Below are 19,769 nucleotides of genomic sequence, written 5' to 3'. Positions count from 1 at the left end.
TGCAGCGTCTGGTTTTGTTCGGCGGCTGACTGGTATAAGTGGAGTTGAGAATATATCAAGTTATTCGATATAGAAGAGCTCACCATCCCACGTTGCCCGCTCAACCCATGAGAATAACAGATGTAGACGGTTTGAAAGCGTTTCAAAATAAACAGCGATGATACAATTAAGATATGGCCAATTCAGTTGCAACCTTGATATTCAATCGCATGTTAGAATGCTTCAAATTTACAACCTATCAAGAGTTACATTATTCTTGTTGCTAGTTTCGCGTCCAAAATATACTCGGATCCGCTGAAGATAACAATAGTCATTTGACTTTTTTAAATGTTAAGCTATTATAATAAAACTATTATAATAAAACAGTAATAACTGGACAATCAAACCTAACATTTAAAAATGTTGCGATAGTTTGAGTGAATTTCAGGATTCAAGTTTTACGCCAATTATTTCTATAGAGAGATAAATGTCTGGAATTATTTCCATGGTAAAAAAAACCTGGAAATATTTATTTAAAAATTCGATCTTAAAAAAAGCTATCCGATTAAATCTGGTTAGAATCGAAAGGCTGCATTAAAACTAGCATGAGAATCACAACAATTGGTAATAAAAAGGGCCAATTATCGCAAGGCGTATAATCTTCGGTTCGCTTGTGTTCAGTCGTAAAATTTATTTACACATATCTTCGAATAGATCAATATACGTATCAGTTTAGTTTGTTTCAGCAAAGTGCAATTTAAGTCACTGCTGCGCCATAAACCTACCCAATTAGCAAGTTTTTCCGTTGAAAATAGCTTTTGTTTACCTGGTGGCGACTTTTAATGTTTCTTTACGTTTCTCATCTACATGTAAGTTATAAATCACTGATTTGATAATTGATGCAAGAAAACAGAATCGAATTATCGTTAAATTTTTGGTATAATATGGCGCATATAGGTTTGAATTAGAATTTGCATGCAGAGGCTGTAAATCTCAATGAATTTTGTTATTTATATGACGATTACCGGCTCAATAGAATGTTGAAATATTCAAAATATGGATGTTTTTTATAGAGATTTTGATGAGCTTGCCTTATGAAAACATTTGAAAATCAATAAATGGTAACTTTTTCTAAATAGATATGAGCATATGAAAAAAAAATTGCATACAATGAATAATGTTAATCATGATGCCACACCGTACGACGACGACGAAAAATACTGATCTTATATCACGAGGTAATGTTTACGAGTCTCAAAATACAACTTGTCAATGTTTTTGTCAAAGGTAACCCTTGCATGCCTGGTGCTATTTTACAGATTTTCGAGAATTTTCTCTAACACAGTCAAAACTCAATCAAAGGTGATTAAACAAGTTTTAAAATAACAATAAAATATTGAATCCACTTAAAGTAAATTGAATCAAGGGTAAATTGCGATAACTTGTAAGAACTGAGTAAAGTTTGATAAAAGCTGAACAAAAAATTTTTTTCAAAAAAAAAATGCAATGCTCAACAATGATTCCATAACATTAATATAATACTGATGATTAGGCAGGAATTTACAAAAAAAAAATCAGAGCCAGTTCTTGACCTTTTGCAACAAACCGAATTGAATTGATGATCAAATGAGAGCAAAATTAGTAAACTCCATCTCGTGAGCAAAGATGAAAAGCCTAAAATATCATCATTTTCGTTTCCAAACCAGCTGTACTGATATTTTTTTTTATTTTTGTTCTGATAGTGCCTTGTAGAATTCTCGAACTTATTTAATAAAGTAAACGATATAAATTTCACCAATAGCCATAGGGGTTTTCTTGAGCGCACATCAGTACTTGTTTCAAATATATACTATTTCGGAGAAAAACTGCATGAAGCGAGTTAATTGGAAAATATTATAAAAAATGATCAAATTCACCCCGTTTCATGGTACTACAAAATTACGCTACATTAGACAACTTGACAACTTTGTCCATCCTTTAAATTGTTAACTATATCATAGCAAATTTAAACGTGAAGAAATTTCGGACAAAACTGCTTTCGGAAGAGTTTTTCAATATTGTATTGATTGGAAAGAATATGCTTAGGTAGTCGCTCAAAATTCAATGGTAAGTAGACTTGTTGAATAGCTTGAAGTTTGTTTAGAAAACAATCAATAAGAGGATTTTTTAGCTTCGATTTTTGTTCAGTGAGGCCGTTACAAATTTTATTTTCATTTTATGTCACCCCCCCTTCAAAAATCTTGAATATTGGAAGGGGAAGAAAAAAAAGCTCATACCGTTTTATTCATTTTATTTGTTTACCGACAGCATTAATGCTTAATTTAGCAATGAACAAGTCCAGTGACAGAGAGAGTGTCGTCAAAAGGCAAGCGAAATAGATAATAATAATAATAAAGTGTTATTTTTCAACATTTATTTGAATGCAAGTTACAAACGTCATAACTTGCACACAAACTTTTATCAAAGATATTTATTTTTTTTTCGTCTCGGTGTTATTTATTTTTTGCCACCCCCTTTGCTAAGTTTGATAACTTTGGACATAAAAAGAATTCGAAATTTGTATCAGCCTTATATGTAAACGCAAAAGTTGAAGTCTTGTACAATCAATGTGTCTTCCCGATTCGCACAAATATTGCACTAAAATCGCACAATTCAGTTTCGGGCGAACGATCATTTTGGGGCACTCGAAAAATCGTGCTGCATTTTCAGGGATGTAGTTAGCTTGGTGAAAGGGATTCAGGGATGTTGTTAGCTTGGTGGAAGTTCAGGGATGTAGTTAGCTTGGTGAAAGTTGGGATAATTCACAGCGGATTTCCAATGAAACAAATGACAACAGCGAATCTGGACGCTGTACAAGATGCCCTTCTCCTTAGAGTCGAAAAGCAAAGGCACGAGGTGGTCAAACCGGAGTTCGCAAAATGCAGCTACAAGAGTGGGTACATGGTTCTTCACTGCAAGGACCAAGAAACTGCCTTGTGGCTGAAGGATGTGACACGGTCACTCGTGCCTTGGGAGAATGCTAAACTGGTTGCCTTGGACGTGAAAGACATAATTCGTCCGGAAAGCTTCCATGCATTTTTCCCCTTAAGCGCGGATTTTAACGACGAAAGGATAAGAGGCCTCATTGAGAGCCAAAATAGTGGTATAACCACGAAAAACTGGCAAATAATAAATCGCACAAACGCAAACAGACATGCCGAATGGACGCTCTACATGGATGAAGATTCGCTGCAGATTCTAACTAAGCGTCAATTCATGTTAAACTTCCGCTTTGGCGAAACGCAGATTTGTAAGATGAAACAACAACCACGTCAGAACTCTAAGCCGAAGGTAAAAAAGCCTGAACGTACCGATCCCACTAGTCTACCGCCCAGCGATTCGATAGCAGGACTTAGCGGTGCCAAACTGGTGGCTCTAAGACCAGCTCCTGAGGACAGAATCGATGGCGACAGGAAAAACAGTGGAAAACTAGTGGAAAACGATAATAGTTCCCCACGGGAAGGAAATGCTGGCTCTGCTCCGCCTAATAGACATAAGGAGCAGACTCAAAATAATAATGGAACCAATTCAGTTTCTACAGGCAAACTTCCATCACGCTAAAGGTGCGTCAGCTTTGTTGTGTAGGAGGTTCAAAAAAGAAGGGATGGACATGGTTCTCATTGAGGAACCATGGTCCAATAAAGGCAATATACTCGGAATTAAGGTGAAACCTCATTGAATCCGAAAATGGCTGACTTCGAGTCACCACTTCGAATTTTCGAAAGCACATGACTCGGAAATAGTTAATACGTTCTCTGTGAAAATGCTATTTCATGTTTGCTGTGGTGAAGCAAACATAAAAAAAAAATTTCATAGGGAACGCGATGAGTATTTCCGAGTCTTGTGCTTTTGAAAATTCGAAGTGGTGACTCGAAGTCGGCCATTTTTGGATTCAATGAGTTTTCACCTTAAATCGAACAAATGTAAGTTATTTGATGACGAGAATCAGAGTTCGCCTAAAACTGCTATTCTCGCTAATAATACACTGAAATGTTACCCTAGTACAGAGTTCATCAAACGCGACATCGTAGTGGTCATGGTCGAGGTACCAACCACCAGAGGAAGGACTGAGATTGTTTTGGCCTCAGCCTACTTCCTTGGTGATGCTCCTGAGGTTCCTCCGCCTGAGATCGCAGCGTTCGTCCACTACTGTCGCAGCACTAATAGGTCCTTTATTATCTGCTGTGACGCCAATGCCCATCACACTGTGTGGGGAAGCACCGACCTTAACAGAAGAGGTGAGAGTCTTTTTGATTATCTTTCATCTAACAACATTGACATATGCAACACAGGTAATAAACCGACTTTTTCAAACGCGACCAGAGAAGAAGTTTTGGATCTGACATTATGCAGCCCTGCAATTTCGGAAAAAAATCAGAACTGGCGTGTCTCGGACGAGACTTCTTCATCTGATCATAAACACATCATCTTACACACCTGCGGTTGCTAGACTTCACAAAACGCTGGCCAGGAATCACACTACTGAACTTGGCAGTCTTAAGCATCAGAATGGAGCCTTTACGAAGACTCCCGCCGACACGCTGATGATGGAAACCCATTTCCCGGGCTCGGCTGTATGCGAGGTTTCCGCTAATGGTGAGGTGAGAGACGACCTTCTGGAGAATTTGTCGGAATCTGAAAGAGAAGATGTCTCAACTTCTAACTTACTTGACGAAATTTTCTCGTCGACCAGAGTGGAAAATGCTGTTAGATCTTTCCAGCCTTTCAAATCTGCAGGTGTTGACGGAGTGTTTCCAGCGTTACTTCAAAAAGGTGAGACAACCCTGATACCGTTACTAACCGAGATTTTTAAGGTCAGTTTAAGATTTAACTACATTCCATCGAAATGGAGGGCAGTACGGGTTATCTTTCTACCAAAAACGGGAAACATAGATAGAAATAACCCCAAATCTTTTAGACCCATAAGCTTGTCTTCGATCCTGCTGAAGACAATGGAAAAAGTACTAAAGGAATATCTATATGCAACAAACATGCTTGGATACCCTTTATCTAAATTTCAATTTGCATATCAAACAGGTACCTCTACAGTTACAGCGCTCCACACGCTGGTAACAAAAATTGAAAAATCTCTTTCAGCAAAAGAAATAGCATTATGCTCTTTCCTGGATATTGAAGGTGCTTTCGATAACACGATGGCAAAAGCGATGAAGAAGAGGATGTTTCACACGTGCATAGTAAACTGGATTCATACCATGCTTGCACAAAGAATAATCTCTTCGGAGCTGGGGGGAACATCTATAACCGTAAGAGCCACGAAAGGATACCCTCATGGCGGAGTACTTTCACCACTCCTGTGGTCTCTAGTTGTGGAGGACCTTCTCTGTAGCCTAGAAGATAAAGGTTTTGAAGTTGTAGGCTTCGCAGACGACATTGTCATTATGGTAAGAGGAACGTTTGACAATGTTGTCTCGGAAAGAATGCAGCTTGCTTTAAACGTAACTTATCTCTGGGGTAAAAAGGAGGATCTGAACATCAACCCGGCAAAAGTAACAGTAGTGCCTTTCACTAAAAAGAGGAAACTTAACCTAATGCCTCTTAAGCTTGAGGGAAGTTCTATCCAGTTTAGCGAAGGGGTTCAACTGCTAGCTTTAACTCTAGATGCGAAACTTAACTGGAACGCCCATCTAGACATTGCAATAAGCAAAGCGGTCAGTGCGTTCTGGTTATGTTCCAAAACGGTTGGTAGGAAATGGGGCCTAATACCAAAAATGGTCAGATAGATCTACACCTCCATCATATCACCGAAAATAACATACGCTTCCTTAGTGTGGTGGCCTAAAACAAAAGAGGCTACTGCAAGAACAAAGTTAGCAAGCTTCAGAAACTGGCGTGTATTCCCATAACTGGAGCAATGCGCAGCACTCCATCGAAAGCGTTGGATGCTATTCTCCACCTGCTGCCTCTGCATGAATTTGTGCAGTTAGAAGCGGAAAGAAGCGCCTCGTGGCTCAAACGTCTTAAAGAGGTCTTACCTGGTGTTCTGTTTGGTCATCTGAGTATTCTGCAACACTTCAAAAGAGGGCCTTTGTTGAGTATGTGCGGAGACTGAATGAACCCTTTGGACAACTACGACATTCCCTATAAGGTGCGTGAAACATCGCGCTCCGGCTGAAAGTGCGGAGTTAACATGGTCCGTCAGGGGTCAACGGTGTTCTTCACGGACGGCTCAAAAATTGGTTCGAAAACTGGTGCGAGAATCTTCGGTCCTGGTGTACAGATATCAGTGGCAATGGGCAACTGGCCTACTGTATTCCAAGCGGAGATTTAGGCTATAATCGAATGTGTCAACGTTTGTCTGAAGAGAAACTACAAACATGCGAATATTTGCATTTTCTCTGATAGTCAAGCGGCACAAAAGGCTCTTTGTGCTCACAAGTGTACGTCAAAAATAGTGTGGGAGTGCGTTCTCTCACTGCGGAGGCTGTGTCGTATGAACTCTGTCAGTTTGTACTGGGTTCCCGGGCACTGCGGCATAGACGGCAATGAAAAAGCAGACGAACTGGCCAAACAGGGCTTTGTTGATCCGGAACCCTTTTGCGGTATCTCAAATTACTCTATAAAAATGGAACTTAAATACTGGGAAAAACAACGGGTGACAATCAACTAGAGGGCTGTCAGAGGGTGTCACCAGTGTGGAAAAGGGTAATAACGCCAAACGGGAAAATTACTAAAAAGCTCCTAGAGCTCAATGAGTGGGCTCTTTGTATTTACACAGGACTAATAACTGGGCACTGCCCGAGTAAGTATCATTTAAAGAACATTGGTCGAGTTCAGGATGACACTTGTCGCTTCTGTAATATGGAAAGCGAAACCTCGGAACATTTGCTATGCAGCTGCGGTGCATTACACATGAGCAGAATCAAATTTCTTAGCAAGAGCTGCTTGCAACCAAGTGAGATTTGGTCTGCTAATCCTGGTAAAGTAGTTGGCTTTATAAAGCACATTCTACCTGACTGAGAGCGTGCCGAGGCAACCGGCCATTCACTCGATCAATAGTGGGTGTCTGGTTTTCTACATGGTACGTATAGTAATAGGGATATACTACAATAGTTCTAGTTAATGGACGCAGTAGTCCAGTTCCACTAAAAAAAAAAGTGGAATCATATGCATATGAACAAAACCAGAGTCATAGTTAAATGCAAATGTTTTGAACAAACTTAATTTTTTTTAATTGTTAATGATTCAATGATGTTTTTAAATGACCAAATTCGTGGAAGTGAACCGATCAGTTAATATTTTCATAATAATAGTCAGTACCCTAATTATCAGTATTGATTGCTGGTTGCACTGTTTCAACGAGACCAACCTTCTGAAAAACATTATCAATACCAGTACAAATCAACATGATGATACTAACACCAGTGGAAACTTTTCAAGTGTAGTAGTTTGGAGCTGCCAAATACATTTAAAAAAAACGCTAGAGCATGATTTGCGTTATGTTCAACACGCAATCATTGTACTGGTTTCAAATTACATCAACAATTGCGCTAAAAACGCACAATTTTGTACTGATTTCGCACCATTCAACATTTGCAAACCAAATTGACACGTTAGTGATTTTATTGAGGCGCCGTATATTTTTAATTGTATGAAAAAATCTGATTTTGTGCCAAATAATTGTCGTTTGCGGGAGGTGTTACTTTTGGATTTGAAGCGCATCGAGAGTTAAAAAAAGTATATGGAAATGCTGCCCAAAATTCATCACTCCAAAGGCGACAATTTCCGTGTTGACGACTGTCTGCGTGAAGGAATTGTTCGAAGAGGATCCATGCCAAACTCAGGAATAGCTCGCTTCAGTGTTAGAAGTTACCCGCTAAGCTACTTCCAAGCGATTGCATGCTTTGGAAATTATCAAGAACGAGGAACTTAAGTTCCTTGTAATTTGAAGCCAAGGGACATTGAGCATCGTTTTTTTTTTGCTTGTGAACAACTGCTCCAGCTGGAAAAAGGTAAGTTTTTTCACCGTGATAGGTGATGAAGAATGGTTGAATCATTATGGCAATTCAAAAAAATCATAGGGTTGGCAAAGTCATGCTCCTACCACAGACAAACAGACGTACCGCAAAATTTATTTTCGTCAACAGAAAATTTAAATGAGTTTCAGTTATGCGGAATATCCCCGCCTCAACGATGGTGGCGCTGATGTGCTTTTTCCATTTGAACTCAGTTGACAGTTGTCACGCGCCGTGCTGCCAAAAACAGCAGCAAGACTGAAAGTTTATCTTTTGCGGAATATGTCCAGTAGGTGTCGAACAAATTAGTCGGCACCACGATTTTCTTAGAATTTTGTATGGAGTGTCTGTTTGTCTGTGCTTCTACGTCGCCGACTAGAGCGAATTGCATTCTTATTATAAAAAACTGCGAGAACTTAGTCATGATATGTGCAGATTGAAATTTGGAATGCTCAAATTTATTTGTTTCGTATACTACTTTTTTGCCTTAGATTCCACAATAAAATTCAATAAATTCGGCGCAAATCTGACCCAGGTTTTTCCCCCTGTCAAACCCCAAACTGGATTTTAATTCAAATGCAAATCGAATACTATCCAACAGATTTGGATTTCATTAAGATTGAATATGGATATGAATTGGATTTACATTGCATTTTATTAGGATTTAGACTGGATTTGGATTGTATTTTACCTGGGATTTAATTCGTATTGGATTTGGATAGGATTTGGATTAGATTTGGTTAGCACAACTTCGCTGAAGTTGTCAAACCGATCAACCAAACCGTTTTGACTCATAAACTACATAAACTACATACACATTTTTTTTAAATTAGGCGTGATTAAAAAAATACTAATGGCACAAAATGACACCTTTATAGTTTTCATCGGAATAGGATTTGAATTGCATTTTAGCAAGATTTAGATTGAATTTCGATAGCATTCGTTTGGGTCTTGGATCTAAATTGATTTTTTTTTATTCTTGCTTATTTTCCGTCGTTCTATTTCCGCCACTGTTCACCGACGCCCAGGGTGGCGACTCCATCCAGGACCCTAACTTACGACCCGTTGATTAGCGGACCGGCGCCAACGGTTTTACTTCCTCATGCGATGGAAGGCGTAATCCCAGAGATTTTTCGCCTCCGAAAATCTCCCGGTGTCGGCTAGAATTGAATCTAGACATGTTGGGTTGGTTGTGAGTGGATCAAGCCACGCCACAACCATCGACACCTATGTCGGCGTTGGGATTCGAATCCAGGCGTCGAGCGTGGTTGGCGGAGACGTTGCCAACCACGCTAGGCCCCCGCCTATAAATTGAATTGAATTCGAGTTGTTTATGGATTAAGATTGAATTTGAATTTTGATTGGATTTGGAATCGATTTGAATTGTATTCAAGTTGGATTTGGATTCGTATTGCATTTAGATAAAGTTTGGATAAGACTTGGTTAGCATTTGAATTAGATTCAAATTTTTTATGAACAAAAACTAGATTGGGGTGGGAAGGCTAAAAATTAGATTGGAGTTGGTTTTGGATTAAGATTAAGTTGAGATTAGAATTCGATTGAATTCAGGGTGGATTTTCTTCAAAAAAAATCTACTTTTCGAAAAAAAAAAACAAAAATAATGTTTACAACTTCGCTGAAGTTGTCACACCGATTAAAAAAACCATTCTATATAAATTTTTTTTGGATTAAAAAAAATATTTATAGCACAAATTAACACCTCTATCCCATACGAATAACTGTGCAAAGTACCAGTCAAATAAAAAATGACAATAAAAAAAAAAAAACTAAGACTTCCACATTTCTTTGGCTCATTAGATTTGGATTAGATTCGAATTGGGTTAGGATTGCATTTTAGAAGCATTTACATTAGATTTAGGGGCCATCCTACATACCACGTGGACAGATTTTTAACAATTTTGTATGAACCGTGGACATTACACAGACCGCCCCTCCCCAATGCTGTCCACGTGGAATGTGGATGGCCCCGATTTGGATTAATTCTGGATTGAATGAAGATTGTGTTTGAGTTAGATTTAGATTAATTGCTATTTCGCTTGGATTTGGATTTACAGGGTGCTCAATAAGTTCGAATACAACTTTTCATGGTGCGCACCATGTACATTCTGTGTATTGGCATTGGTGTCAGCTTTTTTTTTTCCTGTATGGACTTCCTCACTGCGACCAGAATCGTAGATCTATGGTGAGATATGCCCGGGTGTCTGCTGTATCCCGCACTTCTGTTAATAGCAATACCGCTATTGAGAAGTGGCATGCTTATTATTATTGTTCATCAGTGCTTGTGTGTAATGTGATACTCTTCCTTACACGCTTACTGTTCTGCTATACCGATACTCGTTCCTCTTGCCAAATATCACCAATAATAATTCCCTGGAGAAGTTTCGTCGTGCGTCCTTCTGGCCAGTTTTATTGATAAAAGGGACTTATTTTTTGTTAAGAGGAAGTCACGCAAAGGTATTGTAGATTTCAGCGTAAAGGAAGGGTAACTAGTGGGGAGCCTGAGAATAAACCCATGGTTAAGTCCTTTTTGACATCGGATGGCCTAGTTCTACTAAGATTCGAACCCACGACCATCCGCCTGACAAAGCGGACTTTGTAACCTTGCGGCTACGCAGCTCCCATGGTGTCAGCTTAGTACTGGTGAGCAACCCGGCGACATATTCCGGCGGTAAAAATCCCACCGGGCGAAGCGGAATTTCATCTTTACCACCACCCGTCGGTGCCGAGAGACGGGCTCGGTCAAGAACCGTGTAAGGTCCTGGCGGCCGCTTTCAGCAAGGACGCTTGCAGTCATCAAAGTGGTGAGGAAGCGGGTTCGTCAAAAAGAGAGCCGCTCGATCCGACAGATCGCCACTGACCTGGATGTGTCGATCGGGACTCGCATACTATAATGATGAAGGATTTGGGATACAAGCCGTACGAGAAACGCAAGGCTCACGGGGCAACGGAGTCTACAACAAAGAAGAGACTGGACAGAGCCAAACAGATACTTTTGCGGCACGCAGGTCAGGAGTTCATGTTTTCTGATGAAAAACTATGTCTTGCAACAGCCGCAAAATGACCAAAATGATCCACTGTGGGCGCCAAGGTTGGCCAGCATACTCTCGTCCTACATGAACATCCGGCGATTCTGGAGCGCCGAATAGGTGATACTTTGAGGGCTGTATCCAGACGTGGGATGCTCCCACTGGTGTTTATTGAGAAAAACGTGATAATCAACACCGCGTACTATGAAACCGAGGTTCTGGAGAAGGTTGTGGATCCGACACTTCGCGACCTCTACGAGATAGGATCATTATTATTTTTCAACACATTTGTAAAGTGTATTCGAACTTATTGAACACTCTGTATATTGTATTCGGATTAGATTCAGACTTGGTTTGGATTGGATCCAGATCGGATTAAGATTAAATATGGATATGGTTTCGATTTAGATTGCACTTTAATATGATTGGACTTGCATTCGACTTGGATTCGGTTTGGATTAGACTCGGATTGGATTCGAATTAGATTTGAACTCGGATCGGATTGTATTTGGAATGGATTTGTATTTGACTTGATTTGGATTAAATTTGGAAGGATTTAGAATTTATTCGGGTTGTATTTGGACTGAATTTTAGATTCAGAATGCATTTAGATTGTGTTTCAGTTTACTTTTGGATCAAATGTATATAGTTGTGTTGATATAATTTGATACTTTGGTATATTTTTCTTGAAGTATTATGAATATTTCCACCATATAGACGCTCTAGTATTTCTTGTAAACATTTACTACAATGAACGAATTCAGAACACAACCATTTGAATGGCAAAACAAAAACTCAAAAAGCGTACCTATAAAACAAACGAAACACATGTGTTGTTTGAGAATATTCATAAACTGTTTTGTAATCAGGTTTGATAGTATATCGGTGTCTGTTATCTGACGAACAGTGTTTTCAATTGCATGATATAAAACCAAAGTTGCTGGCAGTGACTGGTGGTACAATCTGTTTGATAACTTTTCGGTTTCATACATACAAAACTGATAAACCTGTCTTTAAAATATTCATTTTTTCTAAAAGCGAACTCTGCCATGATGAATAAATGAGCAAATTCTGAGTGGGGGACTTTAAAGATCATTAATACGCATTTGTTTGTTTTACGAAATGTTTGTTTTTCATGGAATGAACCACTGGCAGCAAAAAATTAGCATCTAATGATATATTCTGAAGAGATTCCTATTCCAGTCGAATGTGAGCTCACTTGAACAAAGGTAATTTTGTCCATCACAGATTCACAGACCCACTGCATGATTTTTCATCTCTACTTCTTTTTGTCTTGTAAAGGATAATACAACAGAGCGTGATGCTATGTGCGACTATGTCTATATAGTATACATAGCAGTGCACAGAACTTGCCTGAAGAAAATAAAAATCGATTTCACATGACCGGTTGTACACTCGTAAAACCTTCTCTACAGTGATATACAGATTTGAGACGAATAAAGCCTTGAACAACTGAACTCCCTCTACCAACATTATGCTGTGCCCCCACAAGCAATGTTCTGTTAGCCCCTGATAGCATTTTGAGTACTGCAAAACTTAGCAGACAGTATGTCTGCAAGCATAAATGTTTGATTCAATGTAAGGCATGGGGGCCTATAAGGACAATCATTGTTGCATACAGGATATTCGAGAAAGTGAAAGTGTCCCATAAAACTGCTTTTAGGCACAAAATATAAACGTACCTTAGTGCCATTGGAAGTATAGGCCATATTTGACGAAACGAGGGCTTCAGGTTTTGATTCCTGGTTTCCGGATAGACGTGATTAAACTTCAGCTTTAATCCATACTGGGGTACGGCTGCCACTTGTTGTTTGAACTCGCAGAATGATTGAGCACTATCACCATCCATTTCTAGGCTAACAGTTGGAAAATACTCTTTTTTAGCTTTATGTAGGTTGCGGGAGTTCTATATTTATAAATATAATAACTGCTTAGCACTCTTATTTTCACTTTATCGCAACAAATCACGCACAATTGCAGCACCAACGTAGCAAATTTGATTTGCCTTTTCTATTCCAGCGGCTACTGTATATCACAACCCTTACTTGATATCAGCACTTTTCACCACATTTATCTCACTCCCAATATTTTTTTTAAGCTTCGATTAAATCCCTAGTAATCTACATTCAATCAAAGCACGACCAACCGCGAAAGCACCACCTCGAAAACTGACTGAGACCGCGAATGAATCGGCCCGACTGTCCTCTGCATGTGGCCTGCGCTGCGAAGCGGCGATGATGATGAATTGATGTTAGGCCGTGTCAGCAGCGTTCTCGAATTCATTTTTACTTTCGTCAGAGTCATTCAGTACCCAATTTACTTGATGATGTTGTTATACCAGGTTCTACGAAACTTTATTTGATATATTTTCATCGAATTTGGGTTCCTTGAACTTGTCTGGGCCGTACCATAAAACCGGACACGTTGCTTTGCTTATGACGGTCAGCTGCGCTTGACGGAGAGTTGACCTTCAAATCTCAATCTTGCTTAGTTTGGCAAACATTTGCCGATGTATCTAACTCAGGTACAATATAACTGCTTTGATACACGGTACTTAACCCAACGGTAATAAATACTATTGAGTAGAAAGAATTGACTCGCCCTAAGCCGCATGACAGAAAAGGTAACGTCAACAAAAACTCGTCGGTTCGGTGATGGCTGCACACAACGAAAACTGAATAATGAATGAAGCGTGCGTACGCATGTGGGTACGTGGGTGTGCGATGAACATTGAACCGAGTAATCACGCACACCGTGGTTTGTTCGACTGATGGGGTTCAACCATTTGTCGGGTCATTTTCCATTATCTTCTACAGAGAATCAAATAAACAAGTTTAATGTTCAATGTACAGAAATTTTCTTTGCGAGAAGTTGGTAATAACCTGATTAATTAGAGCTATTTTATTTTGAGTGTTTAGTATTTGCCCACCAATAGTTTAGTTATCTCTTATATTGAAAATTTCCTGCTCAAACCGCAAAAAAAACGTATATTTTGCCTCGATCTTGAATGATTACATTTTTTGCTTCATTTTTACAAACTTAAACGCTTTTTTTTACCTTTTAGAAGCCGTTCTAGAAACCTGTTTTTATAAATATGGAAATAGATGAAACTATGTTCTATGATAAGAACTCTTTTGCGAAAAATAAGAAAACAACAAATCGACAAACAATGCGTTGTGTTTACTCAGTATCAAAATATTTTATTACATTATTACATTTATTACATTATCAAATTGAACACATTTTTGCACATCAATCTATCATGTTGTTCATAAATAGATGTTAATTCATTTTAAATTTTTGTTATAATAACGTAATTTTCTACAGCTGTTTTTTTCTACAAATAAAAAATTTCATTATCTATAACTTTTCCTTTGGCGTCATTTTTGATGAGTGATGAACTTTTATGAGAACAATTCATGACATAGCAATAGTTATTGTTGTGCTCCTTTCAGCGGCTGAAAACGTTACAACAACATTGCAGCGCTTGCACAGACGTGTCGCTCCTATCTACAACCATTCACCGCATAAAGTCATCCTAACAGATCATCCACACTTTCACGCATCTACCACAAACGTTATCGGCAAAAAGTGCAAAAAATCGGAGCACCGAGATGCGGTGATTCACAAGTCGAGCGAGACGTTTGAGAACTCAATTTATAAACAAAAAATACAATAGAAAACATGAAACCGCTGGCATAACGCAACCGCTGGCATAAAAGCAACATTAACATCAGCAAATACCGTGTATCCTACCAGCTCGTAAAATGGTCTATACCAGCGTTGCTAAACGAGCGAGAAGCAAAACATATCCACTCCTTTCTGCTCGAGACTGAGATGTGTGCTACGCTTCTCCAGTCGTTCGCACACACACTTTCGAGAAACTCTTTATTATCCATGCATTTGCCAGAGCAGCAGCCAGCATACAGCCGCTCGCGAATTCACTTTCGCTTTTTTACTCACGCCAAATACGCGAGTACTCGAATAAGAGTACTCGACTAGGAGTGCTTGAAAAAATGTGCCCGAAAACGAAAATGCTTCGTTCACCGACTCACGCATGCGGCTTGTCCATCGCTAAACTGATGCCAAGCAGTTTTGCATCGTGCACCGACGAGCGAAAGTGGGGTGATAAATCTATATAGAATCGCATGCTTGAACGTGTATGATATTCGACCACCTACTCGCAGTGATGCCACAATTTAAACTGTATTTCGAATCTCAGAAAATCACCTTGGTGGTATTTCAATCTGTATAAATATCTGCATATGTACTGGACATATCCCTTAAAATAAAAAACACAATTATGCACACGTTTATGCGTAACATATAAATATAATGAAACCTCCAATACGCTCAATAGCATTTGAGTTCTTTTTCGATTTTCAACTATATCGAAAAGTTTGTTTCGCGATCCACGAAAATCAAAAAAAAAAAAATCTGTATAGTTCTGTACTATTTCCAGAAAATCTGTAATCTCCGTAATCTGTAATCGCCACTCCGCTTTGTCGTACCTTGTCACTCCGTATCGTCATAATGCGTCTTGACGGTTGTGCTCGCGAGAAAGGGAGGTACACGCGAGTGGGAAAGTACGCGAGCGAGAGTGCGTGTCGGCCTATGAGAAAACTCGCAAGCATCAACGCTCGGTAGTGTGAAATGAAAAAAGGAAAAGAGAATGAGAAACAGTACGACAGGAGTATCTCTAGTGTGAGATTTCGGTAGCGGCGAGAACGCCACTTGGAGTATCGCATGCTTTTTGCGAGCGAGTTTAACAACGCTGGTCTATACACGTTTGCTAGTGTATGTACGGGAAATGTCACTTATCTTCATAAGCAACGCTTAAGGAATGTATGATGAATTTGAAAAAAACAGCAGGAAGAAGCCTGAAATTGCAATCGACACACGCGACGATTTCCTGCACTTTCAGTGCGGCGTAAGATAGAGCGTCGAATATTTTTAATGGGTACTAGCTCGAATATCACCACATTACAAAATCGAAACAATAATTTGTACTTATCTTACTGAATCCATTGAAATCGGAGCATATTTGAGCGCGTCTACAGTCAGCAACAACCACTTACGCCAAACACACTAGTTTCAGTAAAAATACCGATGAAAAAACACTTGAAATGTAAAATTTTACTAAACAGACAATTCATACGTGCTGACGATAGCCGTGTTGTCAAAGCTTCCATTATATTTTGAGGTTTATTGTGATCTATTCTCAACAAAATCATTTTTGATTTTTTACATTTTCACATTGATTCTGGAACTCCATCGGCTAATAGATAAGAGAACATGGAAAAATGTCCATTCGAAAATATAATGAACGAATTTGAGAGTAGATTTCTAAATTTCGACAATACTCCAGGGACTATGCCAATGTTTCAACAGCGTTATGTTTGCAGTTATCAAGAGTTGTTACAAAAACTGCTCTGTTGAGTTTTTTCGTTTCCGTATCGACGAAAATGAACACGTCAAGATGAATACTCCTCCTTTTTTTCCAAAATACGATGATTGCTCCTCACGGGCAATATTTTTGTCCCCAATCTCGAATTCATTCAGTCTTGCTGTGATCGCTTTGAATAGTAGAAAATGCATCTAGTTTGGTTTGGTTTTGGGTGTTGTTGCCATTTCAATACAGCCTTTCTCGAATGATCGTAATCACACAACGTTTCTGACTATGTATTAGGGTTTTTTTCGTTACCTATTTCAGCCCATATTGTTTGGAATATTTTTACACAGGAGCTACATACTTCGGTATGGTCATGACCGTAGATCATGGTCAGAAGGTAAATATAATTTTTGGGAACCGACAAACCGAATGTTGTGCTTTCCACCTTGGAGCTTTGATTGTAATTTGTTACAATCAGATATCATTAAACCTTCACCTACATCATGATTTTTCAAGGCAATGTAAGGCCAGTGCATGTAGTGATTGTTGATGAGGGCCCGGATGAAAATCCGCGATATAGAAAGGCCATATATGTCGCTATCCATTATTTCCGGAAACACTAACTAGACGCCCTCTTCGTTGCAACTTATGCACCTGGCAAAAGTGCCTTTAACCGTGCCGAAAGGCGAATTAAAAGCGAGAATTATCTGGTCTAGTTCTGCCACAAGATCACTACGGCACGCACTTGCATGTTAGACAGCGCACTATAGATACGGAACTTAATAAAAAGAACTTTGCTTTGCTGAACTTTATCAAGGAAACAATGCGGTGGACAACTTATTTCCGGTGATTACAAATGACCCACCTTGGGTACCAGTATTTCAGAATTCATAACAATAAAAGTTTCATTTTTGGTAACTCAAATATCTCGTGTTAAATAAAATGGACAAAATTTCGAATAAAGAAATCAAAAGGCCATAGTATAAGGTATCTAAAAATCCGAATTTCATCATTGGTGGTGGGGGTCTTCTACAGAGTAACGTAATTTTTATAGGGGGGTTGGTAGTGGCGTTACGTTTCGTTACATTAGGGTGGGGGGATGGTGGTCAAAAATCTGTTTTTATGCGTTACGTAGTTCGTGGATGTCGCCTAAAAACGCTGTAAAAATTGCCATTTGCTTTTTAAAAAAAATGCGAATTTATCATCATGTAATCTCGACAGAAACTTCCAAAAACCGTCATTTTGTATCCTTTATGGGGTAGAACCAGCGTTGCGAAGCGAGCGAGAAGCAAAATCTTTCTCCTCCTTTCTGCTTGAGAACGAGACATATGCTATGCTTCTCAAGTCTTTTGCACACACACTTTCGAGATACTCTTTCTTCTTCATGCATTCCCCTGAGTAGCAGCAAGCACGCACGCGACACGCAAGCACGCTGTACTGCTACTCAGCGACTGTAGAAGAGTACGTGAGTTCCTGCTAGTGAGTAGGAGTACTCGATTAAAATTGTTCGACAAGAAGGAGTGCTTGAAAAACTGTGCTCGAAAACGAAAATGTATTCATCATTGACCCGGTTTTGCTTTGTGTACCGACAGCCGAACGTGAGGGAAGAATCTGTAAAGTATCGCATACTGGAACGTGCAGGGTATCGGACTGCTTTGGTAAGTTTTTCATAGCGGTCTAATGCAAAACCAGCCGAAGTAAACCGCTACCGAAGTAGTTTGGTTTGAAATATTTTTTTGTCTCTCCGCAACTATCGTAATGCATCTTGAAACAAAAGTACTCGGCTGGTTGGGCTCGCGACGCGAGAAGGGGACTACACACGAGTAAAAGAGTAGGCTCGCGTGTGTGCATATGATCTCGGGAGCGAATGCGAGCAAGGAAGACAGCGAGAAAAAACGAGAAACAGCTTGAATGGAGAACTCTCCAGTGTGTGATATCGGCAGCTACGAGAACCTCACTTGAGGTGTTGCATACTGTTTATGCGTGAGACTAACAAAACTGGGTAGAACAAAACTGTCGATTTTCAGGAAAGTCGATCCAGTTTACTAAAAGTTATAGCAGGTTTTTTACTCCACTTACCCCTTTTCAAAAAATCTGAGATTATGCAAAACATTGTTATATTATAAAGATACATAAACCAAAAAGGTTTCAGCCCGATCGGTGAGCTTCGAAACTTTGAAAAATCTATTTTTTGATGACTTGTTCGATGGAGTTAAGTCGTACGTGGAAACCAACTGAGTGGCCGCGAAATATGTCATGATTTCCGGCAATAAATATACATATATTTTTTGGAGTAAAAGTCGATTTTCTTCTGAATAAATAGAGTAAACCTAGAGTTTATGTTGACGAATGTCCAAGATTCATACATAATTTTTAGATAAATACATTATGAACGATTATCCACGGAGAGAAAGGAAGTTTAAAATCACCAAAAACCAGAGCCAAATCCACGTGAATTGTGGCTTCTCCATCATCCAAAGTTGCATGTTACGTGATGTCTAAGGTTAAGAGAAAGCATGCAATACGCTGTTGGCATTGCCTTTGAAGAAAACGTTAATAATGATGAAAATGAGAAAAACGAGAAATTTTAGTTTTAAAGTTGATTATACGTCAGACAGGTTTCAGGAAACTGTGACAATGCTTTAATTGGAAAAGTGGAAGCAAAGAAATGATATAGTTAGCATTTTCATAAAAATCCATGCGAAAACTTCTTTTCCTGTGTACACTGTTTGATCCAAACAATCCTGGTATTATTGCGCATATGTTTTGCTTCTTTTGTTCTATGCAAGTTCACATTTGAATTGTAGAACATGCATATACTTCATCTTAAGTTAAATTTAGTTCTTTGTGTATTTTATATCGGTGAACGTTTTCACTTGGTCCCGAGCATAAATGGCGAAGTAATGCAAAATACCTCTGTGGGTGCAATGAACAGTTTTGAAATATTTCGCACTGTGGTGGATTGAAATATTTCTATGAAGCTCCATGTTTTGAGAAGCTTTTTTGTGGACGAAAGCAACCCACGAGACAAAACATAGTGGAAGCGCATGGTCGATAATGCTCGGCATTCTCAGCAGAAGAAGCACATGTTAGAGAGACCTGTTCTTTCACTCATCGTGTTTCGTAAAATTTCTCTCTTTTTCTTTCTCTCGCCCCGCTACCTGCACTGCACACCTTTCCCGATACGATCGCAGCAGCATGCTTTTTATGTTTTGCAGTATCGTATCGTTTGCCTCATCCGTCCGTGCGCTTCCAAACATATCATTTAAATTTGGCCATGGAAGCATAATAACGAATAAGAAAGAATTAGCAACAGCA

At 39.1% G+C, this 19,769-nt stretch overlaps 1 protein-coding gene across 1 annotated transcript in view; it reads right to left on the bottom strand.

Annotated features, from left to right (window-relative positions):
- Positions 1–13,254, bottom strand: part of LOC129729865 (non-lysosomal glucosylceramidase) — a 45,092-nt gene extending 31,838 nt beyond the window's left edge. The window contains exon 1 of the mRNA XM_055688731.1: positions 12,742–13,254. Coding sequence (XP_055544706.1) covers positions 12,742–12,908 — 167 coding nt within the window. The 5' untranslated portion in view covers positions 12,909–13,254. The remainder of the gene's footprint in view (positions 1–12,741) is intronic.
- Positions 13,255–19,769: the final 6,515 nt, after the last annotated feature.

This window comes from Wyeomyia smithii, chromosome 3, assembly GCF_029784165.1.
Source record: "Wyeomyia smithii strain HCP4-BCI-WySm-NY-G18 chromosome 3, ASM2978416v1, whole genome shotgun sequence".
Taxonomy (NCBI): Eukaryota; Metazoa; Arthropoda; class Insecta; order Diptera; family Culicidae; genus Wyeomyia; species Wyeomyia smithii.
The sequence above is the reverse complement of the archived record's forward strand: the minus strand, read 5'-3'. Positions and strand labels throughout refer to the sequence as shown.